This window comes from Cygnus olor, chromosome 1 (assembly GCF_009769625.2).
Source record: "Cygnus olor isolate bCygOlo1 chromosome 1, bCygOlo1.pri.v2, whole genome shotgun sequence".
Taxonomy (NCBI): domain Eukaryota; kingdom Metazoa; phylum Chordata; class Aves; order Anseriformes; family Anatidae; genus Cygnus; species Cygnus olor.
Genome location: NC_049169.1, coordinates 115,015,308 through 115,043,100, shown reverse-complemented (window position 1 = coordinate 115,043,100; position 27,793 = coordinate 115,015,308). Strand labels below are relative to the sequence as shown.

The following is a 27,793-nucleotide window of genomic DNA, read 5'->3' as shown; positions in this document are numbered from 1 at the left end:
TTTGTTTCTTTACTGGTGCTCTCTTGGGGTGATATGCTTCAGCTTTTTTTTTTGGTTTGTTTGTTTTTAAGCTAACTGGGACTATAACTCCCTCCTCAGTAGAACTAAAAAAACCAGATCTTATTAAAATGAAAATTATAACTAAATTTATAGCTACAGTTGGTTTACTTGGATGATAGCCCCCATCAGTTATCTTCATCTAGTCTACAAACTAGGTGACTGACATTTTTGTTTCTATTAACTATGCCAAAAGAACATATTCAAGAAGACTACAGTCAGGGAAAGGGCTTTTTAATAAAGATACACAGAATGACTTAGAAACTGAGGGAGGAGTGAGCCAAGGTATCATCTCTTCCAGAAACTGGACTGATCAGTCATCTAGATTCTTGTTTCACGTATGCTCAATTTTATCTTCCAGCCTCTCCCCCCAGGTCTTCTGGCTGTTGAGAACTATCTCTCACACCATGCTTTCTCTTCACTTTTTGGACCACAGGGGTCATTTCTTGTGTGTCCTCTCACAAAATATGAGAGCATGATGTACACACATTGCATTTACAGATCTTGCCATTTAGCCCTTTCCAGGTTTGCTCAACTGAAAGGTAGAAGGCTGGGCTGATCATTGTCAGTCTGATTGTGCTAGTGGTATTTCTCTACATACTTTATGTTGGTGGCTCAGGACACAGAATATCTTGAATGTCTGCATCCAGGACCGTCAGAAAGTATGCTGGTGTTCTCAGTGCTCCATTGAATCAGATGCTCAGCTCAAATGTTTTGGGGTTTTGTTGAGGTCCTAATATAGGAGTCTTTTGCTTGTGCTTTCTGCAGTATATTGTAATCTGGACTGTTAGTTGTTTGAGTTACACTTAGGGTGATTGTCAGCTGGTGTATACTGTTGCCGTATCTCTGTTAATTTCAAGAGGTCTTACTCATAGTCTGCGTGATAGCTGCAGAAAGCTAGAGAGTAAGGATGATCAGCTTGTTACAGTCAAACAGTATAAGATCTAAACGCTGTTTAAGAACTTAATTTAAGCCCAGTGTAAGCTTTTGGATCATTAATCACAGCTACAGTAATAGTTGCACAGGATTTATTATTTTCCAGAAAAGATAAAATTATGTGCAATTTCAAATTCAGCTCTCTTGCTGGAAAATGCTTGAGTTTGTTTTAGGAAGAATTCTATAATTTCCATCCACCTAATCTAGAACACTTTGTTTTAATCAAATGGAAAACCACAAAACAGGATTCTCCTTGGCTGATGACCTTAAGTAGCCTTGTTTGCTATTGAAGCCTGGTCATGCTAGATTTTTCAGACTTGAACGATAGCATTCTGACTGATTTTCATGTACTCTGAAATGTACAAGTTATCATATAGTCTTGTTTCTTCACTTTGACAGATTGTTTAATTTTGGTTTCAGTCAAGTTATTCCCTGAGCAGCAGAGCCAGTGAACCCTGCTTTCATGCCACAGTGTGTCCTGTCTTCCTTAAACTCAGCTCAGAGCTGTCTGAATATACCGAGTAGTTGGCTGGCTGATGGTTAAAAAGAAGTTATATACCTATTGAAAGTTGGTCCCTTGCCTTTAAGAGTCACAGAAGAACAAATTAGACTCTTCTAGTTTGATGCTGTTGTTGCTTGAAATGCACTGAAACTTACAGAAATTCGCTTGAGATTTCTTTACATGAAACTGAAACTTGTCAAGGACTTCCAGAGTTATGTAGATGAGTAAAGGAGGTAGAAAGGTAAAAGAAGATGGTATGTTTATTCTGTGTGGTACAGCATTGTTTCTCTTAAGCCCAAAGTATGTTGGGCTTCAAAATGGAAAACAAAGCAGTTCTGAAAGAGCTGCATGAATAGATCTGGCATGAGCTTCTCCAAAATACTCTCAGATGAACTATTATGCATTTCTGCTAGTCACTAGCTCTCTTCTAAGCGAAGAGATAAAATAATTGTCATTTTTAACAGAACTTCCCTCCCACTAAAAGCAAACTTCCTCTTTCTTCCCTGAAGATGTATGTATTTCTTTCTTTCTTTTCTTTTATTCATTTTAATAGCATCAGATATTCCTTTGCACTGAATGACTTCCCTGGATACATCTTAGCCTTAAGGGCAACCATGAGCAGCTTGTCCTTGTCCAGCGTTAGTTTCATCTCTCCTACTTTCACTTCAGGGCTTCGGTGTCTTCTGGCTGATATCCCAGCCAAAATGCGATGCAGGGCATGTCTGTGATGGAATTCACCATGTTTCAGTTGTGACTTTGGTTTTCTCAAGAATTAGAGTGAAGGGCCTTATACAAAGCTTTGCAAGCACGTTTTGGTCAGTTCTGTATGTCTCTAGAAACATCTCCAGACAGATTCTCCTTCCTGTCTGGCTGTCTTGCTGAGCTTTTTGCTTATGTTCATCCCACTGTCTTTAGAGAGGGGTCATCCTTTCTTGAGTTTCATTGTGGTGAAACAAGGCTGAGGCCATCTCTGCCTCTATATAACTTTTTTTTTTTAATTAATAATGTCGTATGAAGACCCCCAAATGTGAAGTGATCCTGCTTGGTACCACATGGGGATTTTGCAGGTTGAGAGTCTGTATAGCTTTATTGTGTTTGCTTTTCATTTTATAGCTTAAATTCAGAGTAGCCCTAATGCTGTTATGTATTTCACAGTATTGATTTTTTTTTTAGCTGTCTTCCTTTAATATTTTTTCACTTTTTTTTTTGCCTTTTTAGACCAACCTTCACATCATGAAAGAAAGAAAAGATGCAGAAATTGCTTTTAGTTAGAGAGACTGTAATTTATTCTTTCTCTACCGGGGGGGGGGGGGGGGAACTTTTTACCACAGGAAAAAAGAACCACATGAAAGGCCAAACTATATCTGGGGCTGTGTAAGTACTGGGAAAGGCAGAAGTTTTTTCCCCCCCTGCAGTTGTGCAAAGACTCCTAGTCAGTTCTTGGACGTGCTCACCCGCCTGGGCTGTGACCTTCCAGCAGGGCCCCCCCCCCCGGCCCCCCCCCCCCCCCGACTTGTCAACACATTAGTCATATACAACTCAGCTGATGCCAAACGGCCGCAGTTCAGCCAACTATTGAAAGGCAGGCTATTCCTCTGCGTCCTTCTATTGGTCTTGGTTTTTTTTTTCCACCGCGGAGACTCGGTGCTGCTTTAAGACTGCGGGAGGCAGGGGGCCGAGCAGCGGGACCGGCGCGATCCGAGAGGCGAGGAGGGGAGAGGAGAAGAGAGGAGAGAAGGGGAGTGGAGGAGAGAGGAGGGGAGAGAAGAGGAGAGGAGGGGAGAGGCGAGGAGAGGAGATGTGCCCGCCTGCCGCCGGGCCGCCGGGCGCTGCGTGAGGAGCCGGCTGGCCGGGGCTGGGGTCTCGGCGCTGGGGGCTGCGGGCTGCGGGCCGGCCGCCTGGGCCGGGGATGCTCGGGTGCCGGCGCCGGAGGCCCCGCTCCTCACCTGTGGCCCTGCCGGCGCGGCCCCGCGGGCGTCTCCCCGCGCCGAGGACGCACCTGGGCGCCGCGCCCCCGCCGCCCGCCCCCGCCGCCGGCCGCCTCTTCCCCCGCCCGAGAGCCGGCAGGCGAGCGTCGGCGGAGCCGCGGGGCTGCAGGCGGGGCTGAGCGCTCGCTGCGCGGACCGGCGGCCCCGCAGGCTGCCAGCAGCCCCCGGCCCAGGCGGCCGGACCCGGTGCGCGCTGCCTGGCGGCTCCGGCCCGGCCGTGGGCGCGGCGGGCGAGGGGCAGCGGCGGGGGCATGTGGATGTTGGCCGTCGCCTTGCTCCACAGCATCTCGCACGGTGAGCGCGGCGCGGGGGGGGGGGTCCCCTCGGCTTGCCGGGAGAGGGGCGAGGGTCGCCGCGGCGCCCTTTGTGCCGGACGCGGCCGCCGGGAGAAGGGCGAAGGCGCCCCGGGAGCCGCCGGTCCCCGCCGGGCGGGGGAAGACGGGGCCGGCAGGGCTGGGGGTGGAGGCGCTTTCCCTCGTCTCCCGAGCCGCCCGAGTGCGGAATTTTTGCTAAGTGCCGCCTGAGCCCGGCTGAGTGCGCGGAGACTGTCTGAAAGGCTTTCATCCCCAGCTTTCGCGCTGAGACCTTTCCTGCTTTTACCTTTGCTTCTTAATCGCCCCGCGCTTTCACCTAACAATTTCATTTTTTTTTCTTTTCTTATTTTTTTTTTAATTTCCTTATTATTTTTTCAAATACTTTCAGATTATTTCCTCTCCATCATTTCACTAAAAATCTACCTGCTCCCCGGTAGTTTGCTTTTTAATCCCCCCCCTCTCAGTCACTTATGTAAAAATATGCACGGATAAGCATTACATCATCCAAAAATGTTCGAGACAGTCGATTATAAAGTTAGGAAGGAGAAATTAGAGTGGAGATGTAATAAGGGTAAACCTATTCTGTTTTTTCTCTTCATTCTGCAAACTCTCTGACCTTTTTTTTTTGTGTAGATTCTCGAATATTATTATTATTTTAAGTAGTGGATGGGGGTATTTTGGAGCACTTGGTATATGTGATTGAAAAGAGTCATGTAAAAACGTGTTTAAATTGCATAACTTTTATTAAGATGTATATTATCAGTGCAGTTTTAAGGATGGAAAACAAATTCTGATGTAGTGTGTGATTCTAGCTATTCCACTACGTTGCCTGCTTCTCGGATTTGAGAGTGTAGTGTTGCCTGTAATACATTACATCCTGACAGTTAAAACAGAAAGATTAAACGCACAATTTCCAACATAGGCAAAGCAGGTAGAGTGGGAAAATGATTCTTGCATTGAATGAATGGGAGAGAAGCAGAGGGCAGAGCGTAAGGCTTTCCTGGAAGATACAAATAATTGAACCTCTACCAGAGGGTGAGGGATGAATGCTGGATGAGTGTGTCTTCACATCTGCTTAAGTATATGCTGGATGAGAAAATGCATTGACAGGCATGGCCAGTCCAGTGCAACTAGGTGGATAGGTCATAAATCAGGAGGTGAATCTTAAGCATATGTTTGGGGCTATCTTGAGATGTTTTCATGTTCCAAGTACCGCAGAATGCAAAATGATTGAAAATCTCCAAACCTTAAACTTTACATTTTTTCATTTTGTCTAGCAGTAAGACAACTGCAACAAGTTTTAACATTAAAAGCTTGCTTATTTATTTATTTATTTATTTGTGTCAGGCAGCACTGTGTCTTTCTCTGTTCTATTCAGGCAGATCTCTTGGAAGGAGATATTCGCTATCAATGAGACAGAATCAGTCTGAAAGTATCTTTTCTCTTTTCTTTTTTTTTTTACCAGCGCTGTTCAGTTAATCCTAGATTTGCATAGAAAGGAACTCTCTTTCTATACAGAAATCTTACCTTTTTTAAAAAGAAGATATATATTTTTATGTCTGCTGTACTGATGCTACATATGCTCCAAGTTAGGTAGTTCCCTTCTACCACAAATGATTTTGAAGGAACCAAATAATTTTTACTTTACGAGGTTGAAATAATATGGAAATTGCTTTATTTTACTCCTTTATCTGTGAAGTCAGTAGCAATTTCACTTTCAGTATCCATGTGTTTTTTGGACCACAGTCAAACAGGAAATTGTATTCCAAATGTTTTTGTTTTTAATAGTGTAAAATGTAAGTGACACATGCATCTGCATAGATTCTGTACTGTCATGCAGCAATGTTTATGCACTTGTGCGTCCAGGTTACTAAAATAAAATATTTTATGTATGCTGGTATTTTAAGATAAAAGCATTGTAGAAATACTTAATGGATGCTTCAATGATTCTTTGCAAACTTAAGTGTTTTTATTTTTGACATCATACCTGATGTCAAAATTGGTATGCATTTAGGACCTTTTAAAAGGAAAATTTTGGAACTGACACCTATCTTCATATTCAGTGGTACTAATAATAAAACCGAAGTTGTTCAGTTTTATTTGAGACTATTGTATCAGAGCCAAGAGTCAGAGAATAATATTTTTAAAGGACTTCAGATTTTAATGCACCGTCATATCAGATATGTATCTCTTTGAAGGAAATGACTGCATATATAAATAGAAATGTCACGTATACATTTATTTTCATTATTCTATCTATAACTATATCTAATTCCATTGTGTGAGAGGTAGTGTTCCTCTATAACTATATCTTGAGGTGGGGGGAGACGCTGAAGCTACTGAAGCTTATTTAGCTTTTGCCATTGCTTTTTCTGAACTCCTTATGGAACCATAGTACGTTAACTTAAAAAATGAGTACATGTATGAGTGGTTTTCGACTGTGTTACATCTCATTCTAACTTGAACCTTAAAATGTGTAAGATTGTTCATATTTATATTCTGTAACTTTTTTTCTTTTTTTGGGGGGGTAAGGATGTAGATAGCTTAAACCCATGAAGTGTTAATTCATTTTTTAACCCTGTAGTTGTCATCTTGGGCTAAATTTCTACTGAAGATAATGGAAATTATCTGAATAACAATAGCAAGATTGTCCCCCATATTTCCCTGCAGTCACTCAGCACAAATACGTTTTGTCAAATTAGATATGAGTGGTGCCACTGGGTAGGCTTTGTGTTTGTAAAACAGCTTCCTTCTGGGGACAATAAAATACTGACATGCTGTTACATCCAATTAGTATTTCTGAAACCTGAAACAAAACCTTCCCAAATACCCTGTTAAAGTTCTTTGAATTTATAAAGGCTTTAAACTCTCAGTGCTGGGAGTTTCTTAAAAAATCAGGTAACAGGTACTGTTAACCACAAATGTACTGCAGCCCTAGTAAATGCAGTTCAACCTTAATAAGCGCACGGGACTATACAGACATCAGTGGGAGCTATGCAGCTGCATTCACCACTGTGAAAACCTGAGTCATGCTCAGTTACAATCCTGAGCAATACTTGAAATTATCTTCAAGATTACTGTACCTGTACTGCCTTCTGTGTTACTATACCGAAGTATTCCATAAACAAGCATGTACATTTAACTGTGCTGATGAAGAAAGTCTGTTATAGCCTGGTCATAATCAGTAAGGGGGCATTTTGCTGATTGCAGGGAGGGGAGACACAGAAAAGAGAACAACCTCCTTCAAAATCCTGGCTATTGTAATTTGTGTGATAAAGTTAGTTCAGAATTAGGGGTGCTCTTTTCAGAAATTAATATAATCCAGTAGCATTTAATCCGTGGTATAGATATGCTGAACTGATTTGCAGTCTGCTTTCTGGCTGCATTTCTTATGTGCCTGGTGTCCAGAGTTCTGCTGAAATGAACGGAGCATCAGGAGACACACGATGCAGTACAGTTGACACTAAAAATAAATTCCCGTTAATATGACTTCCCATTTGAACCTGTAAGTCTAGAGTACACACACGTCTCTTTCCCCCCCTGTGTCTACAACCATGCGTTTTAGTAACACACCAGAATACTGAGAAGAGCAGCACACTGAGCTGAGAGCAGGGGTTAGGCTGGAGGAGGAGCAGCATCAAGTGTGCTGGTGGTGCCAGTGATGCTCTCCAAAGAAAATGGTGACTCGCTGCTGGGCATAAAACATTTAAGGAAGAGAACAAATCATCTCTAAAATCTTTGTAGAAGCACTGTAGTATGTGTATAGCTTATGTGGAACTGCATAACCAAATCGTTTCCTTAGTAGTGTCACTGCACGTGCAGGAAGCATTGAGCTGACTGTATGTTTGTGGAAAGCACAGTACAGCTGATGGTGTTCCTTATCTAGTGTTACTTATCAGATACAAATAGCTATTAATTCATCACCCAGTGCCTAATAGAGAAATCTCAGACTTCTTAGCTATCACAGCACACTGGAGATCTCTATTCCCATTTCAAAAGAAAGCCTTCACCCTGTGTTGTGCTCAGGAGGGATGACCCCAGGCCCTGGGGGGGCTCGGTGCGGGATGCTGCTGGCACGGCTGAGCTGGTGCCACACGACACTAGTGGGCAGCAAACCACACGAGTCTGGCGGCATTTCTGACAAGCAGTGGAAACGCACAGTACCCGAAGGAGGCATTTTGCCTTTTTTTTTTTTTTTAAATAAGTGGTCACTAAACTTTTTGACTAGTGGACACTGCATTTTCTTTCCACAAGGGCTGAATAACAGATGTCTGTGACAATGAAGGTCGTTTTGGGAACAGTTTAAAGTTAGGTTGATTTCTGCAAATGATAAAAACAAAACCATAAACCCTGCGAAGTAGCTTGCAGCTCTGTACTGTTCTTTCTTGCTGATTTCAGGGGCGTCTCCTCAGTGATGCTGCATCCAGAGAAGTTTGAGTTGGTTTCAATTTTGTTTGTTCTTGAGTAAACTTTTGTCATGTAATATGCCATTAAATGAGATTATTTGGGAAAATCTTGTGGGTTTTAATGAGCAGCTTATCCGTAAAGTTCCTTTAGCACATGAGCTGTGCAAGGCTCTGATTACAGCAGCAGCTGAGCTCAGGTTGGACCTCAACTTTTTGTGTCTCTGTCTGGATGAGTGTCTTCATGAATATGCCGTTTTCTCAGGGGCAGTGGTGACTGGGGAGTGAAAATAATCTCCTTTACCTATTCAATAAACATTGAAAAGATAACAAGCAAAAAGATATGAAACCGAACATCTTGGGGGGGGGGGGGGGGGGAGGAGGAAGAGGAGGAGGGAGGTTGCGGGTAATGAACTGAGGAGTAAAACGGATAGCGCTCTTTCCCCTTAAAGTTTGCTCTAGTTAATGTGTTGAATCGAGGTCTTTTCAAATGTACTACTCATTTAGACTTTGATTTTAATTGGAACATGCCATATCTTGGTCTGTCAGTCTAGGGATCTTTCAGATTTCCATTGGGGAATGCACTAATTCCAGCTTTCACTTTAAGGACTGGAGAAGGAAGAAAAAACATGTTACATTCGACTTAATTATTCTAAGGTACAATTATTTGATTTTTTTTTTAATTATTTCTTTTGAGTTGCTGAAACTAAAAGTACTAAAAAAAATCAATTTAAGCAATACAGGTCTGTAGATCAGAATACTCAATTATTTCAAGGTGAATGTGTAGGTGTATGCCATTAAATCACTTGTTTCATAATATAGCTTGAGATATTTCACAATCCATTTTAAACAGCACTTCCTTTCTTTTAACCTGTTTTGAAATCAATGAAATTAAAATTTCAAACAATTTTATTATACAAAAGAAACTCCATCTTCTCAATCTTTGTCTTTCTCTTAAATGCATTTCATCAAACAACTGATATTTTCAAAAATGAAATAACATAAAATGAGAGAGATTTTTATAAGAGCCTATCGCAGCACAATGTTTTGGAGCACTGAAGAGAACCTCTTTAAGAACAAGCCACAGATTCCTCATGTACTGTGGGCTTCAATTGCCATTGCTTTTCTTTTTATATTGCCATTCACATTTTTATTATCTCAAGTATTTTTTTTTTTCCTGTTAAAGTATTGGATTACTCATCAGAAAGAGAAACTGAGGTTCATCAGTGGGCATTTATCGTAGTGAAGTGGGCAACAGATACTATGATGTACCCAGATGAAAGAAAGAAAGGCAAATGGATGGACAGAGAGGGTGACAGAGATTAACAAGTCTTCCCAGCATCCCTGTTTAAGCTATTTTTACTTAGAAGGCAGGGAGTAAGGTTTAAGAGTGAGCCGGCGATCCTATTTATAGAAAGACATCTTTAAATGCAAAGACTCTGAGAAAGAGAGTCACCTCCATACTAAACACCAGCCTCCCTGGAGCTCCCTGGTAATTGAGGGAGGGAGCAGCCTGGCAACCCGAGCTGCATTGCTGATGTGCCTCTGCTGAAGCTTCCAGAAGGACAGAGCCTACACGAGCACAGGGACATGGGCCACAGAGTGGCCTGAGAACTCATCTGAAAATAGCCCACGGGTGCACGTCAGTGTGGCAGATGCAAGGGCACACGCAAGGAAATGGAATTGCACCACCTGAGAAACTGTTGGACTGATTAATATTCAAAGCCTTAACATGCAGGCCGCTGTAGAGCTGAAGAAAACTGTTCTGCTCCTGTGTCTATAAATCTTGTGTGCTGAGAATACAGTTCCTTCTGATATCGATATCTATATTTATACATAGTTTGCAATTGCTTAAAAGCTACTGTGTATGGAATACCTGGCACTTGTTCTGCTGTCCAAGTGTACTGATGCTATTTTCTTCTAATTAATCACATGGTAATCCTATGCAGAAGATTTATGGCTTTAGATTTCTGTTTGTATTAGGCTAAAAATTATCCTTAGTAACCTACTGTCATCTAAAGTAATTCTTGGAGAAAGTTTTGAGGAGCCCTCCAATATCTTAAGAATATCAGAAACATGATTCCTGAAAGGACCAGGAATCTTTCAATACAACTGGAATATAATTACATTGCACTGTGGCTTCAAATAGTCATTTATCTATGTAATCTACTCGCAGTGATTCTGTAGATAAGATCATAGGGCAGCTCTGTCCATATAAATATCTGTTGGCATGAAATCTTTACATGTGGTTTTGCCAAGAAGTGGCTTATGCTAAACCTGCACATTAAGGGTGTTTGTCTCCATCATTTTTGAATGGCAGCTCTTCATGGTCTCACTTTATTGGTGCTGCAGAATTAAAGAATTTGCTGAAAGTTGTCTTGAAAGAAAGGGTTTAAAACTGCTTGCATATATTCAGTTCTGGTCTTTAGAGGCATCTCCATTATAACATGTAGTTCAGTCTCCTGGAGGCTTAGTAGTATGGAGTTAAAATACCAAGTGTGAGTCTTTGACACACAGATTTTGTTTAACCTGACAGAGAAGACTAGGTGGGGTATTGAAATGTACAGCCTTGGAGGAACCCAGATGTTGTTGCTGCAGTGTGTGCTGGACTGGATGAATTGCATGGTAGGATTTGAGTGCACTGAAATGCTGGTTGATCATTTGCTTTTTTTCCAGACCACAGGAATGAGATGCACAAAATGCAAGCTCTGGTTTTTGCTTGCATGATTGCTTTGTCCACCAGAAGTCTTTATTATTTTTATAAACTGTATTACTTGCTAAAACTGAAAGCATAAAGGAATTCCCTGGGGTTTTCTCTGGGGCTGTTATTTGGGATTTTGGCCCTGACTTGGGAATCACACCCTGAATGCATAAAGTCAGTCTCTTGAAAATGAAGAGGTGAGTGCATGACATGCTGTTAGACCACTTTCTGCCGTGATCTAAGGACAGGGGCAGTCCTCGACAAAATCCTTTTTGTTAAGAAAAGCTGATTCTGATGTCCCTTGAGGAGGATCTTAGTGGAAAAAGTGTCATTCAAGCAGACCAGACACTAGGTAGAACTCCATTTAAACAGGAAAGCCTAGTGTGGTTCACCATCAAGAAGGTCATACATCTCCAGCTGGCTCTACGCTTCTCTTCCCATTAGGTGGTTTGCTGTGGGGTAGTATCAAAATATACTGGTGTTCGTGTATTCCAGAAAAGAGAGGTGGACCATAGTTTGGGTTGCAACTGCAGTTGAAAGGCATGAAGCCAGGCATCACTATGTCATGATAGGTAGTTAATTTGGGAGACTCTCATTGAAGTCCCTGTTGCCTCAATATGCCTGTAGAGCTTTTTGGCATAATAACGTGAATCCTAGTATACTAGAGTAATGATCTGCTTTATACTAGTTCATGCTTTCAGCTGTACATATTCAGGAAGCTTCCTTTTGTACCTTTCCTTTCTTCCTAGATCTGTTGTATGACTCAAAGGTTTCTCTTTCATCTTGGCAATGTTTTTTTTACAACCTTGTTGCATAGGGGGTTCTAGAAAGCAGCTTTTTATCATTGCAAGGGCGAATGGAAAGCACAGAGAGTAAGGCTCAACTCACTATGGGACCTGAGTCATGGGAGATGCTTGCCCTGTTTGGTCGTGATATCAGATGAGGATGGAGCTTTTTGTTCTTCGCTTTTTGTGTGTGTTAAAAAGTACATAAATTGATGCTTGTGGGAGAAGGGAAGGAAGGGGATAGGAAGAGTTTTTTTGGTGGGTAAGGTGAGGGAGGGAGAAGGGAGAGCTTCAAACTGTGTAGAGATCTAGACAGCATTGCAAGGTGTATGATGAGAAGAGGTAAGGTGCTCAGAGCCTGAAGCCCTGTGGGACAGCAGAAGGACAGTGTCCAGAGGCCAAGTCTGAGCTCGTATACATTACGGCAGGAGGCTCTAAAGTCTCTGTGCTTCACAGTTTGCAGTGGGGAAGGCAAGGCTGAACCTGCTCCTTTGCAAACAGGAACCATGGGTAGGGAACCCAACAAACAAGCTGTGGCTTTGGAACTCCCCGTTGCTGGTTCCTGTAACCACATGCTGCTGCTGGTCTGTGCCAGGGAGCAAGCTGGTGTTCCACGTGGGTCCTCTGTGCCTTGTGAAGGGAGAGCTCAAACTCCTGAGTATTCTTATCCTTCACCTACCTGTATTCAGCCTTTTCTGTCATTCGTGTCTGCTCATGTTGTTTCAACTGTGATATAGGCTTAATTTGAGGCCTACAACACTTTTATCTCCACCTTATTCTTATAGTTGTTTGTATTTATTTGGGTAGCAAAAGTATTTCTTGTCCCTAGAAGTTTGTCCACTGAAACAACAAATGGATTTGTGCAAGTGAAGGGGGATCAAGGACAGAAAGCAGTCCTGTGAATGTCAGTGCGGCTGTAAGGTAGGATGTGTGAGTCCCCTGTCTGAGCAAAGGACAAAGAAACTGAGCTCCTTTATTGGGCAGGAGGGAGATAATTAATCCTCAGAAAAAGAGGCTGAGCTGTCAGGCTTTCACAGAAACACACTGGCAGCCGTGATTTGTTGTTCTGCTTTTGGAAGCCACAACTGGCAGGTTTGGTGCAAGGGGGGCTGCTTGGAGCATGCGCCCGAACACCCGGCCCTGCTCCTCAGGCCCTCCCTGGGCGCTGGGTCCTGTGAGCTCTGCGTGGTGACAGAGGTAGAGGCCCGTATGAAGGTTTCAGCTAGAGGCGAATGCAAAGGTGACGCAGAGGAAAAGAAATACCCATCTGAAGAAACCATAGCTATCGCAGTTCGGTGCATATTTATTATATTCAAAAGTTAGTCCCTAGTGGATAAAAGCAATTACAATCTTCCTACCACATCTCAGAATATGCTTCTATAGAAGAGAAGAACGCTGATTTTTTTGGTAATTACAAATGGAGTTAATGAGTTTAAAAATATATATTTTCCTCAGCTCTATAGTAGTGGTCTGACTGCTACTTAATTTTGAGAAATTTTGAGATTTTTTTTGAGTAAAATGTGTTTTTGTCTCAGCCGTGTTCAAAGACAAAAAACAAATGTTTGACCACTATATAATGCGGTTACTCTTGTTCCTTACATCATCTCTACCAATCTCAGTCCCTAGTGTGGACGTTAATTAGAGGAGGGGATTATGGCTGGCTGAGTACCTTAGCTCTGGCATTTCCAAAGGCCGGTGAATTGGGCCTTGTGCTCAGAGTTCTGTTTAAAATAAGTAGTATGTATTAAATAGCTAGCTCATCAAAAATGAAAGAATTAGGACATGGCACAATGTTGGTGCTCTCATGACATCAGAAAGTGGATGAAACAGGGAGCTATATTACTGATACCATGAGGGGATGCTATCATTTGGATCAGGCCTGTTGCACTCTTAGAGGGCAGTAAGAAAAGAGGTTTAGGGAGATCATAGAATTGTTTAGGTTGGAAAAGACCTTTAAGATCAAGTCCAGCCATCCACCAAGCACTGCAAGTCCACCTCTAAACCATGTCCCCAAAATGGATGGTGGTGGTTTTCTTGTGTCCCATAGTATTTCTGACCATGGTGCAGTCTTAAGTAGCATTACCAGCTCTATGTTGCTCCCCCATCACTTCACTGTATTGTTTTTTTTGTGTGTGTGTGAAATGATGCGGAATCTCCTGTCTTTGAAGTCATGGCTTCGAAAGAAACAAGCTAGATAGTAAAACAACTTAAGATATTTTAAAATAACAACTTTTTTACTTTTTAATAAAATTACTTTTGCTTTTTAATTAAATGGACTCCATATATGCTGGTATATGACCTCCTTCTTTGAGCTGGGAATGTTTGCAGGATGGTGGTTCCACCTTTATGTTAGTCAGAAACTAATTTCCTTTTATTAATTAATCTATCAGTCACGTTTCTTACTAAAAGTGTGACAGTGCCTTAAAGTGATATACTGTTGACATAGCTCTTTTTTGCTGGGCTGCTTTTTGGAAATGTCAGCTGCAGTGGAAAGCTGCACACTACACTCGTGAGATTCTCCAGGCTGCTTGCACCAATTGCATATAGTGCCCAGTATGCAGAAAACCTAGGGCATACTGGCCTTATGTGGTAATTGGTTACCTTATTTTATTAATGTGCAGTCATTCTTAGAAGGCTAAAGGATTATTAGTATAGCTCTGTAAGAGGGATATAATCAATTTAAATTAGCTCACAATTGAGCCTATATGATCTGGCATCTTTAAAATGTAGGTAAGCAGCTCATCATTTTGATCCCTTATATAATATTGTAGGAAACTTTTTTCCAAGTCCAATTTTACCTATGAATGTTGCAGTTCATCACTTAAATATTTTTAGTGTCCAGAAGAATAATCAATTTGAAAAGATAAATAGTTATTTTTAAGAATAAATTATTTTACATAAATATTCAAACAAAAGATGATTCCTACGATCCTCTCCACCTGGCATTCTGGTTCTCCCCTTCTACCTTCCCACACAATCTTCCAGGCTTCCTTCTGTCCATACATATCTTTTCCTGCCCACTCTCCAGACACAAGTGTTGTTTGATTGTTTGGGTATGCATTGGAATGATTTTCTCATCTACCAGGTTTCTGTTTTAGAAAAGTGATGTGATTTTACCAGGAAATCTAGACAATGTTAGGCAGAATAACTCTCTTAATGTCTTCCTTTCCTATTCTCCCCTTCAGCTCTAAGCCGAAAAACCCAGTAGTGCTGATTTAGACTAATTACTTTATATGCAGTTTGTAAAAGGATGCTAATACTTTGCTATATCCCTGAAGGTCGTCTAAGTGATCTATAGTTAAACATTCATGTGGGAGACTCTTGGGGGAGACAGCAAGGAATGATTATAATGGAAACACTGTGGGCTAAAGTGTGTGCTCATGCTCAAGTCTTCATCTGGCAAAGCAGGGTAGTGGATTGTTTCTGGCGTTTTAGAGCTCTTCCTTGTATCTGAATAAGATATAGTTTGCAGAGCCAGCTTCAGTATCTTCCATGCTGGAGAACTGTGTGTGATGCAGGACTAGGGTATTTAAACTGCTTCTTCAGCACTGTGAACCTCCATCTCCGTTGTGTTTCATTATGGAAAAAAAAATAAATCTGTGTATGATCTTGCGTCATTAAAATGTGCTGGGTGCCCAAGGTGTTTCTTCATCTGTTCCTCTAGTAGCTTTTCCCCTCAAGTGATTATGCTAATTAGTGTTTGATCAGATGATTAAATTATAATTCGATTAATCCTGTGCACTAAACGCTCTGAATGCATTTCCATCGCCTGAATGCCTTTTGCTTAAACGTTCCTGTTTGCAGCTTGATATGAAGCTCTTGCCTTTTTCCGTACCTAATGGGTTTTCTATTTTAAAAACACTATAGTTCCCTTTGATGTTAGGAAGCAGAGGAATGGGCTTTTTGTTTCCTACTGTACTGAACAGAACCAGAAATATGTATGTTCCCCTTATATGAACCAATTATTTCTAGGGATTATAAAAAAAAAAAAGGGGGGGGGGGAAGGATCAAATATGTTTTTCTTTTAATACACACACCTCATGTTCCATTCACAATTTACCAAGGCAAAAACAGTGATATGGCTAAGCCTTCTATCTGCTCCCATTATGAGTTGTGCTTTCCCTTAATAATTCCCCCTTTTTCAAAGCTGACATTTATTTTGGTCAAGAAGGCTCTTCTCTGCAGAACGTATTGGGATGTGTGATTTTTGAGGGGGGGGGAGCAGAAGGATGTTTTTTGTCCTTTTACTTACTTTCCCATCCCTTTTCATCCGGGTTTATTCCTGCATGTCATCTGTTTGAGATAATCTCCAGCCAGAGTGTAGAAAGCAGGACACACAGAATTGATAACCTTGGTGCCACTGTGAGATGAATGCTTAGCTGCAGCATTTCTTTCTTTGTCATTGGGGTCCTGCATTTTTAGGTTATTTAATGTGACTAAGTTATACAGATTGGAGAGTTTAAAAAAAAATCATAAAAAGGAGGTACTTAGGGTTTAAATATTAAATGTAAATAGATATTACATAATTGGATGTGTTAAATCACTTCTCCATTTTTCCGGATATAGGGTATTCTCTCTGAACATCCATTGCTTCCTCTGTCAGAGACTGCTGGGTAGTAATGAGTGGCATGAGTTCAGAAAAGAATGCTAAATTTAAATCATCTGGTTTGCTTCCATTCTACAGTGCAAAAAATAAATAACCCCAACATATAGCAACCTTCCTCCCTCCCTTTCTCTCCTCAGTTTTCCTCAGGGGAAGTGTGAGACAGATTGAAAATAGGGTTGCCAAGACCTTGTCTAGGGGGATTTGGCTTTGCTGTACCCCAGGTGTGGGAAGGTAGAGCAAGGGAATAGGAATGTAAAGGATGTTTTCTCTTCTCTCTCCTTCTCTTTGTTTACCTTAAAAGCTGTCAGAGACTCATAGAGCTCCTATAACATCTTATTTCACTTCTTTCAGACTGTCTAGGAAGCAATTTTACCTGTGAGGTGACTGGCATGTTACAATCTATTACCAGCCATAAAACAACATGGGGTAAATAAGTCTCCATAATTAAGGTCACAGAGGCCACAAGCACCTTCATACTTTAAAGCACAGCCATGTAGCAGTAATTGAATATTGAGATCTCATCAAGCTCATAGTCTATGCCTTGTCGATGAATTCAGCCTCATCCCTTGCCAGGGGCCCTAGCCTGTAGGTCTCTCTCACCCTTGGCTCACTGATGTATGGTTTTGCCTTAGTTAATCAGGTGTGCGTCCTGGGCAATTGTCCCACTTGCATACACCCTCCAACAAGATTGTGGGCAGATGTTCATTCTGTAAACATCTGTGCAGACTTAAGGAGCTGCAACCTTTGGATGCCTACTTCTGCCTGGCAAGGAGAGGTTATAGCCCCTGCAAGTTACCCTTTGAATAGTGTGGTTTTTTTTTGAGTGCTCTCTGATCTCTTTTAATAACAGGCTAAGATTAATGCAAACCTCCTGTTTTAAATTGCAGCTGATATAGTTGTCTGTAAGCAGGACCACTCATATGAATCACTCTGCTGTCATAGCTGTGTGGGGTAGAAACCTCCATCTGGAAAGCAGTGATGAGTAGCTGGAGGCAGTAATGCCTTCAACTGATTCAGATAAATAGGTCTGGAAGCAGGCTTGTGTCAATGTCCCCATTTTAGAACTGAAAGAATTAGGCTAAGCTGAATTAAGGCTCTAATTCTAAATGAAAGTGCTAGCTTAGGATGGTGCTTAGCTCGTTCTTTTTTAAAGTTTAATTTCAGATTCATTTCCTGAGTTTCCCCGTGTGGACAGGTCCTCAGACTCTGCCTAGCCTTGGGTAAGCTACTTAAGCTTGTGACCTGAGGACGTTACTGCAAAATAAGCTGTGTGGGAAGCGCTCTAGATTTTCCATGTAAACTAACTGTATGCCTGCTCCTTTTTCTTAATGGAAAATATCCTTTGTGTGGTCTTCCACAGCAGACAGATGGTGATCTTAGAGTAGGGTAAGTAGGAGTATCCAAGTAGGAAACTAGCAATGTCTGTGGAGGATGAGGTGTTCCCAACTATTTCTTCTTAAGTCTGTATCTCACTTCCTTATCTGTGTGGTGGGAACAACTTCTATACCCACCTGGTAAGCAATCTTTTGGCTTGAATATAAATATCCTTAGCTCTTCTGACTTCTAGATGTTGAGAAAATCATGTTGTGCAGTATGCATGCCCTTTTGAAAATGCAATCTCTGTGTTATTGAGCAGTCCTTTCCCTGGTAAATACACATGCTGATAATCTAGCAGTAGAGGTCAGTACTGATTTGCATTGGAGAAGCAAACCTAAAATAAGGAGGAAGAGGCAACTTCTCTAACCTACAGTATACAAAAATACAACCCATTTTTTTGTTAATGGTATCCACTGCTTAAGCCACGTTGTCCTGTGATTAAAAAACAAACAAACTGGTAACAGTGGATAGGATGATACCTCCAAGGTCCTTAGGTTTAGCTGTTGCTATTTTAGGCATACAATCTCTTCCTAAGCGTGTTAAACTTTGCTTCAAAAGTATCTGGACTGTAGTTAGTCTGGCTTCCTACCTTCAAATAGTTACAAAGAAAGAGGGAGCGTGAAGATGGTCTGTCCTGAGGGACAAGTAGTTCTGACCTCAGTGGTCCTAAGTCTTGCACAGAAACTTGATGAACTTTCTTTTCCTTTTTAAACATGGCACTGAATGTGTCTGTTCTTTGTTGCAGGGATAGATCCTCTGAAACAACCCATAGTACTAGCAGATTTGTAAGACAGTTGGTGTTGCCTGACACACACATTGTCCTTTCTGGGAAATAGTCACACTTCCTCAACCACGTTTAATGGATGTAAACCTTCCTCTTTCACTCTCCCAGCTATTCTCCCTCACCTTCTCACTTTCTCAATGTATTTGCGGTCGGCTGGTTTATTTGATTAAAGTTGGGTGTGGTGATTTAAAGCTTATATCAGCTTGGTGTCTTCAGATTAGGTTGCTCTTCGTAGTTGCCAGTGTTGTGGTCTGGTGGTCAGGGCTGTGCACTGTTGCACCTGGAAGGGTGAAGGAGAAAAGAGCAAGTCTGCAAGAGGGAGCAGCTTCCTCCATGTCATGGCACTTGAAGCCTGTGCTATTGCTGGGGAGAGAGACCATCACCCTTGGTACCCTTGTCCCAGTTTCTAGCCCACCTGTGTATCTTGTTTGCACTATTGACCACTCAGAACTTATAATTTCTTTTCAGAAATTGCTGCTCCTGTGTTTCACGCTGAAGTACATAGTAAGCTTAAGGAAAATGTAATCAATTCTCCTTATCTTGTTTTTATTTGCAAGCATGTGCAAGGTGCAACTTCAGACAGGCTTAGTGAATGTTGGCATGACCAGAGTTTAAATCGGCCATTTGTAGGCCTGAGAACAGCATGATGTGGGCTGCTGCCTTTTGGATTCCGCCCCACAGCAAGCTGTTTTGAGGACCCATCCTAGAAGAAAAAGTAACTTGCACTCTCTTCATCCCTAAAACATTTTACAGGCAGGATTTCTCACATTACAGGCATCACTGGTCCACACTGGAATTGTATGGATGACCACCTCTCTTGCAGAGGGAAAGAAGTGGGTCAGAAACTTATCAGAACCTAGCAAAGCCTACAGCTACTTTCTCATACAGTTTTGGCCCTAACTTTTAAAACTTAGTCCTGGGGTGTTACCTTTTTAAAAGCTTGATTGATTTATTCCAAGTATTTTTATTTTTAACTTTTTTTCTGCCAGAGAAAATGTCACTACTACTACTTAAGACTTCACAGGCTTTTTGCTTTTCTATTTTCCTCCAGCCTTCAACTCCTGCAAATATTTAGTCTGCAAGAAGTATGTGCATTTAGAGTCCTGTCCTGTCTAACTGTTTTGAAAATTCACTTGCCATGCAGGTGGCTCTGTTCTCTCTTGTTTGCAACAACTATTCTGTGCATATTGAGAGAGAGAGAGAGGGACAGGGAGGTACTAAAATGAGAAAATGGTTCCATGGCACAAAACTGATTTTTCCTTTAAGAAAAAAAAAGGCCTTCTGAAAAGTCTGAGTTGGGTCCATGAGTCCATAATAAGACTGTCTGGGGAAGGGGGGGGACACAACACACTGTATAACCCATGTGCTGTATTTTCAAGGAGGAATTAGTGAATCAGTTCTACTTAGCTACTATATAAACTTAAACTCTGTGTACTGTACGTACTTAAACACTATACACTTGTCCATATGGGGAAGATTTTCTTTGCTGTGGGGCGCAGGAATTTTAATTTTATTGCTTTTTGTCTTTACCTCTGACATTAGCAATAACTAGTACCGTAATAGCTTGCACCTCAGGAGAGAAGTCTACCTCCTCCTGGTGGCTTCACCTCTCCTGCCCTGGATTTTCTCTGGCATCATTTCATAGCACTTGTCAGTTGCCACACATTGATTTGCAAGTAAGGAGAGCAATTCAGCTACACTTTATTTTCCTCCAGTCATTCCCTTTTCTGTCCTCCTCCAGTCACACCAGAAAAGTAAATATTCAAAGATAATCCAACTTCAGAGTTGATTAAAATTGAATAAGAATTTTTACTTTAGCCTGCCAGAGAGAAGCTTGGATTCAAACACCTAGAGTGACTTAGTTTTTCCAAGAGGGAATAAAAGTAACTTCATCAAAATAAATGCGATTCCACAGAGTCAATATTTCTTTCATGTTCTGCCTGTGCTTTCATCAGGTTGGTGTGTGTATGTGTGGGGAGAATGGTTAGAAAGAATATTCAGAAAAATGCTTTCTGGCAAAGAAAGAGATCACAGATCAGATCAATGAAATTTCCACAGAAAAGAGAATTGGAGTGATTTAACTTTATCAGCCAGAAATCTTACATCTGGGACCAGTTATATCTTACTGGCAACTCTAGTGAATAAACTTATTTGAAAAAATATCATAGAAAAAATAACTTTGTTAAACCTCAAAAACAAAACCTGGCATGCAATTTCAAAACAAACGCATGTATTTTTACAAATCCATTTTGACTTTTGATCATGATAGGTCATAACAAATGTGAAGGTCCTAGGAAAGTGGTGTTTAATTTGTTGCGCTGTGGTACATGATTGCAATGTGCAAATGTATGAGAAAATGTGTCCTTTCGCAACTGAAGCTCTCAAGGGACACATCATGTCAGCAGTGATGCATTAGCAAAATACTGAAAATATGCCTCTTACTAGAGTTCTGTTTCCTTGCCAGTGTACCCAAACCATTTTAATCCTCTTATTATTGAGACCCTAGCCAATTTATTAGGTCTGACTAAAAGTCACAATATTAGCCCTTAAGCCCTACCCAGTTTGATCTGAACCATGAGGAATCTGCTCCTAGAAGAGTCTATTTGGCCTGTTCTCCTCCATGCCGTCCATTCAGGAATGACACAGTTGCTTTGGATGTGCTGGGTATGAGCAGTTGGTTGTGATACTTCTTACGTGTCTATTTGATCTTTTGGGATTTATTCCAGGATAAGATTGTTATAGCCACAATTAATGAACTCAAAGTACTGGGGCAAAATCCAGACTCATTTCTGGATGATGCTATAGCTAATATTAACATCTAAAGGACATGCATTAGTGCTTCTGCAAGGAAACCTCTACGTGTGCTTTATTATTATTATTATTATTAAGCAATCAAGGCAGCAAGAAATGCTTTCTAGGTCCTCTTTGTGTATGAATTTTCACTGCTTAGCTCTCCTGCAGCAAGAAATGCTTTCTAGGTCCTCTTTGTGTATGAATTTTCACTGCTTAGCTCTCCTAAACCAAAATTCCTCTGTGTAGACTGGGAAATACATTGTTTATTTCATATCATAAAGAGGTATGGTGCTCCAGGACATAGGAAACAAGGTTGAGCAACATTATATAGCTTCTTGATATCTTCTGAAATACTAAACATTATTAGAGGTATTTGATATTACAAAAAGTCCTATATTTTCTAGTACACGTACCAAGTAATTGCTTGTTCTTGACTGTATTCCCTTGTTTTGGGGTCTAGTTAACAATTGTATTTGCTAGTACGCAGTTGCCCAATTAATTAAGATATTGATTGGAATATGAAACACTGCATGAGGTACTATTGACAAAGGGCTTCCATTGCCAGCCTGTCCTTCTCTTCATTCAAAAAAGAAAAGAAAAGTGAGTGTTAAGTTATCCTATGTGGTCTTTTTTTTTTTTAAAGGCATGGTATGAACATTTTATAAAACTATTAAAGAAAAAGCATACAGGGTTTTCCAATTTTATGTTCATGGTCTGTGGTCTAACTTATGTGACTGAAGAAATACACATAGTCTATATGTGTGTATATATAGTCTATAAACTTCATAGACTACTGATATACTTTTAGACATACTGATTGACAAGTCATAAGTAGTGCTCCCAGCAACATTTTAGTTCTGTGGATTTACAGCTCATTATCACTTATGCTATCTAGTAAAGATTTAAAAGTGGTACATTTTTGAACCTGAAATAGGAAAACATGTGACTAAAATAATTACCTCTGAAATGCGTAATCGAATCCTTATTTTAGCACAGGTATGTGTTAGTGTTTTAAAACCGAGTAGCAATTGACATAAAGTTTCAGTGGAAATATTTCTGCATTGATTTTGAAAGTGTATTTGATCTTAATGGCTCCATAGTAGGTAGAAGAACAGTGTTATGGTGGCTAGGCATTACAGCTTAGAAGACCTAAGCTCAAATCCCCTGCTTTGCTGCATATTTTCAGATGTGATGTCAAGGAATTTGCTTGGTTTCTATTGGTGCTGGTACCTCACTGGTTGATAAAGGTGTTCTGCTTCTAAAGATGTTAGCATGAACATGGTCAGGAACATGAAATGGGTACACCATGCTGGTAGTTGGTAAATAGAAATTTGAAAGAAAAAAGAGTTTATTGTGGGGTGAATCATTACTAAAGAAAACAACCCACAGAAATTCTTATTCTAAGCAATATAGCATTGTTCAGCAGGCACTTTGGAAACCTTGGAGGTGAATCTACTTCCATCCATGTCATAAGGATGGAAGTAAATAAATTACCCCTGTGTACCTTAGTCTGAAAAACCTGGAATGCTCTAGCTACGTGCACATCTGACTGCACTACAGTTCATGGTTAAGAAGGAAACGTGTTATTCAGGTGAGAAATAAGCTCCCAGGTATCAATTTTATTTTTTTCTTCCCTAGACCAAGGGAGCTCTTTCAAGATAATCTGATTTCAGCATTAACTGTGAATTCCTCTGGCTGCCTCTGGAAAGCCGTGCTCTCTGCGCCAGGCAGTAATTGCGTTAATCATCCATTTTTAAATAACCGCATTTGAAGTTAAGTTGAGAATTGCTTTTCAGATCTTTAATTTGCTTTGGAAAAGTGAAATAATTCCCACAAGGGTTGTGCTAATCAATATTCCAAAGGCAAGTAACCTTTGCTAATACTTGAACATGGGATACTCAATATTGTTCTGCTTAAAGAATTTTAAAGAAAAAAATACTCCAATTCCATCTGTGATTTGGCAGGTTAATAACTTTTCTGTCTGCCAGGCATAAGGATTTTTAGTAAACAGCAGATTCATCAGGTGCAGAATTGCATTGTATTATCTTCTTTTCATTGTTGTTTTTATTTTAAGTCTTCTTTCTAATATAAATGATGACAAATTGCATAGTTGTAAATTTGAAAGTCCCTAAATGGTGTTTTTGTCAAAGCCTTTATGCTGAAATGCTTACTTGGAAAGATTTTAAACCTCAAGAGCCGGGGGAGGGGTTTTAATTATTATGCATCATGACACAATGCATTATGCATCATGGTTGTTTTTCTGCTTTTTAAACACTTGTTATGGATGATGAGACTAATATAAATGGACATACAGTGAGAGCTGCTGCAAAACCTTCTTATGATGTCATATTCTGCTTCCAAGGAATTTCAGCACTGTTGTACTATGAAACCAAAGGATAAGCAAACTTAAAAAGGCACTTGGAAACATGCTAGTAATAAGCTGCCAGGTAGTCATCAAGGCAAGGTTTTTCCAATGGTGCTGTCCTGGTAAACTGGATAACAAACCCATTTGTTGAAAAGTAAAAACGATGGAGCGTGGGTGCTGCTGTCTTTAAATTTGACCATGCTTCCATTGAAACCACCTGCAAATTACTGCTGAGGCTCAGAATTTGCTTTCTTTAACTTGCTTTTCCCCCACCCAGGCATGCACACTGCTGAAAATATAGTGGTGGTGGGACTGATTAAAGAGCTGATTGGATACAATAGATTCAGTGCTAGAGCTGCTTTTTTCTTCTTTCCTGCTCCCCACTCACCCCCTGCCCCAAATAAATGGTGACTTTTCCCTTGAAAACAATCTGATATTTAGGTGTTGCAGAGATAGAGGAGGAGAAAAGGGAGAACTGTGCATTCTTTTCTTTAATAAAGCCTATTTTTTTAATAGTCACAGAGATTGCCTGGGCTGCATCCTGTAGAGATTGAGGGAGAGAGAGGAAGGCTGGTTTGTCTGAATAGATATTTAAGGAGTCACAGCAGGCAGTGGATTTGTGAGAGGAAAAAAAAAAGACTGTACTTCCCCAGAAGGCAAGTAGAATACAATATTTCATATTTGAGGGTTGGGGAAATGAAATTTTAGTGTCATCATGGACGTTACAGAAGATATTGCTCAGTGACCCACAGACAGTTGGCAACTGCATTTGTCCCTGAGATACTTATCAGGAAAATCTCAAATCCACCCTCCTCTGGCCCCCTGTATAAGCAGAATTAATTGGCTGGTAGTTGTTGCTTTTTTTTGCCTTTTTTTTTTTCTCCAAAAGGGGAATAAAAAAGTCCTCTTCTCTATGTATGTATGCTGTTTTATAAAGGCTGCTTTGGTGCTGCATAGACTGCTGCTGAGGAATGCATTACGTTTGTAGGAGGATGGTGTCACCTTCACTGCCCAAGCCTGAGCTGTGAAGCTGCATACTGGTATGTGAGGAAGGGCTGTAGCTCTGCCTGTGGCAGTGGTGCCACATACTCCACAGCCGGGAATAGAAATCTGCCTCCAGGCTGAAGCTGGGGGTGCAATGTGGGGCTCTGCCGTGAGACATGGAAGCAAATTTGGGTTGTTACTTTTTTATTATTATTATTACATTCAGTATTCCAAGTATTTCTTTTTATCTTTGTGGTTACAGAAAGATAACTAATGCCTCCCCACCCAATTTAATAAGACAGTAATAATATCTTTGGTGTTGTGTTTCAATGTTGTTACTCTGCAGTAGATGTTGGACGTAAAATCTTACCTCTTGCTTTCTCCCAGTAGCTCTGGCTAACTTTCTGTAATGATGTAGAAAGAAATGTTCATCATGTAGTCCCTCCTTTTCATTGCCAGGGAGGGCACTGAGTCAAAGCTCATGCTCAACAACAAGACCTGCATGTCTTTGTATCTTGTTTCACCTATGCTGGGATAGCAAGAAAAAGCCAACTCTAAGATCCTATTATCATCTTATATATCCTATAATGCATCTTACAGATGTATTTTCAACCATGGAGAGTTCTATTCAGTGTTTGGGATGTTTAGAAGAGCCTCTGTCATGTCAGCTTATACGTTGAGTTCTTGGCAACTTCCACTTTACTCTTGGGTCATGAGGTGCTTTCTTTCCATCTCCATTTATTTTGCCCAATGCAAGCCTTTGAACCCTTCATCCACATAACTTCTCTACACTTTCCACACAGGATTTCTTCTTTTTTTCTTTTCCTATTGAAGTTCCCTACAGCGTCCTACATATGCAGCTACGTGTTCTGTCCCAACTTTTCTTTGTCTTGGAGTGTCCTAGGACTTGCGAAAGATCCTTGTTTAAACTGTGATTACTCTACAGTCTTCTCTTTGCAACTCCTACATACTCGGATAGATGAAAAGAAAATAGGAGTGGAGATTATACAGTAAGCAACAGGATGAAGAAATGTTTGTTTTGTTTTCTTTGACTCTCTTGCTCTGCTTCCCTTTCTGTCTGCATCTTCCCATCCCTTAATGTTGTTATGCCACAGTTTATCAGAGAGATTTTCGAAGAGGATATAGGAACATAGTTGAAGAAAAAAGAAAACAGCAACAAAATTTTAATGGCTATGTTTCTTCTAGTCCCTCTTGCACCATTTCCTTGATGTTAAAAACCAGTGTCCTGCCAAAAGACGCATTGCAGTTCAGATTGTTCTAAAAATCCACATTTCCTAGGATGGGCTGTTACTGCTGCCATAGTAAACTGTCTCCTGGTCAGGTTGGATGGGCATGCTGTGTTTAGCTAAAATGGATGTGACTTGACCTAGCCTGGTGGTTGTACCCACACAGGTGACCTTCCTTTACTGTGGAAGAGCACAAACATAAGAGAAGGAGGAAAGAAAACATTTTTTACAAAGGATATTTTCTGAGATCCAAAAAGAGAGCACAAATCCTGAATTACAAGTAAGATGCCAAGCAGAACCTGCTCTGCTCCTTTCTAAAGTGGGAGTTCATTCTTCATTCCTGCAGGTGGGAAGAGGGATCCTGTGGCCAATGATCTTCACAGTAGTGAAGTATGTGAAAAAATTTATGGGATTTATGGGATGAAGAGAAAACTACAGAGCTGGGAAGGCTAGGCCAATAATACAGCTGTGAAATCCAGCCAACTACAGTTTCTCTTTAATTCTGAGAGGCATCAGTTGTCCTGGCCAAGTCTTGCAGCCCCTCAGTTCTTGAGAGAGAAGCAATTGAATGGTACTAGCTTGACCTAAGAAAAGAGAAAACTGGGCTGCCCATGTTTTCCTCTTCCTTGTAGAAGTTTCTGAAGAGAATTATTCTCCTTATTTCTCTTCCTTTTCCCTTTCCCGTCTCCCCATTCTGCAATGTGTCCTGTTGTTTTTTCTTCTCCCCGCCACCCCCTTCCCTTCTAATAACAAAAGAACACATTTAAACACACCCACACTTTGTCTTGAGGTTATTAGTAGCCAGCATGGTCAGGCATATTTGTACTTTCTTCTCAAAACCTTTCTTTGAATGCAAATACAGCAATATGATTGTGAAGTTTCTGGCTAATAATAAAATCTACATTGCCTGCTGTCACAGAAAGGGGGATACCTTGCCACCTTTCCTTCTAACAGTGGTGGTGGTTGTTACCTTTGAACATCTTTGGACGTACTTCCTTAGCCTGAGGTTTTTGAATGTGTCCTGTGCAAAACTGAAATCCCTATTGTTGTCAGGCACTACTGATGGAACCAAAGGAAATGCCAATACTGTGAAAAAGTTCTGCCAATTTACAGGAGGATTGTTCCCACTCCACTGTGCCCCTGCTGTTTCAACGTGTTTTATTAGGCTGTAAGGAGATCTGAGAAGAAAGGACAACTAGGAGGTGTTGCTGTGCTGCTTACTCAAATTTGAGCACGTTCAGCACATGCGCATTGTTGGTTTGCTTTCAGTCCTATTGAACTCGGTCTTCTTTCAGTCAGCTTCTGTGGGAGTATTGAAGTTGTAGTAAATTGCTTTACAGAGAGCTGTGCTGTTTGTCTTTAGTTTATGGTATCATGGCTCTGTAAAAATGCCATAGTTTTGTATATTACACTTAAATAAGAGTAAACATACACAAGATATTTTTTCTATGTGTATCAAAAAAAGAAAAGGAGTTGAAATGCATAATGAGGCACAACACATTTCTAGTACTGGTTGATCTCTCTTGTTGCTATAAGGCTTAGAAATGTGTGCTAGGATAAAATCCATACCATTTAGACTGAATACTGATAGGGAACATTGCGGTTGAAGCTATTGCTTATGTGTGATGCTCAGTTTGGCAAAGGAGAGAGCTGCACCTAGTAGCCAAAGATTAAATGACCTATCAAGACTCATTCCCTTTTTTTAAAGCATTATGGTGAAATGATTTTTTTCTTAGGTTGCTTACACATTTTTCTGTATGTTTGTTTATTTGTTTTATTTTTCAACCAGTTAGGTTCTTGTTCCAGAGAGTCTTTTTACCTTGTTTTATTATAAATGGCTCTGTTTCAGAATCTTTCTGTACTGAACACAACATAGAAGCATGTGACTAGAAGTGAGGATGGAAGAAAAACTATCCATTTTCTATTCATTTTGTGAACAAAAATGTTCACA

At 40.7% G+C, this 27,793-nt stretch overlaps 1 protein-coding gene across 1 annotated transcript in view; it reads left to right on the top strand.

Annotated features, from left to right (window-relative positions):
* The first annotated feature begins 3,714 nt into the window (after positions 1–3,714).
* Positions 3,715–27,793, top strand: part of DSCAM (DS cell adhesion molecule) — a 475,090-nt gene continuing 451,011 nt past the window's right edge. The window contains 1 exon segment of the mRNA XM_040530051.1: positions 3,715–3,777. Within this exon segment, the coding sequence (XP_040385985.1) occupies positions 3,735–3,777 (43 nt within the window). The 5' untranslated portion in view covers positions 3,715–3,734.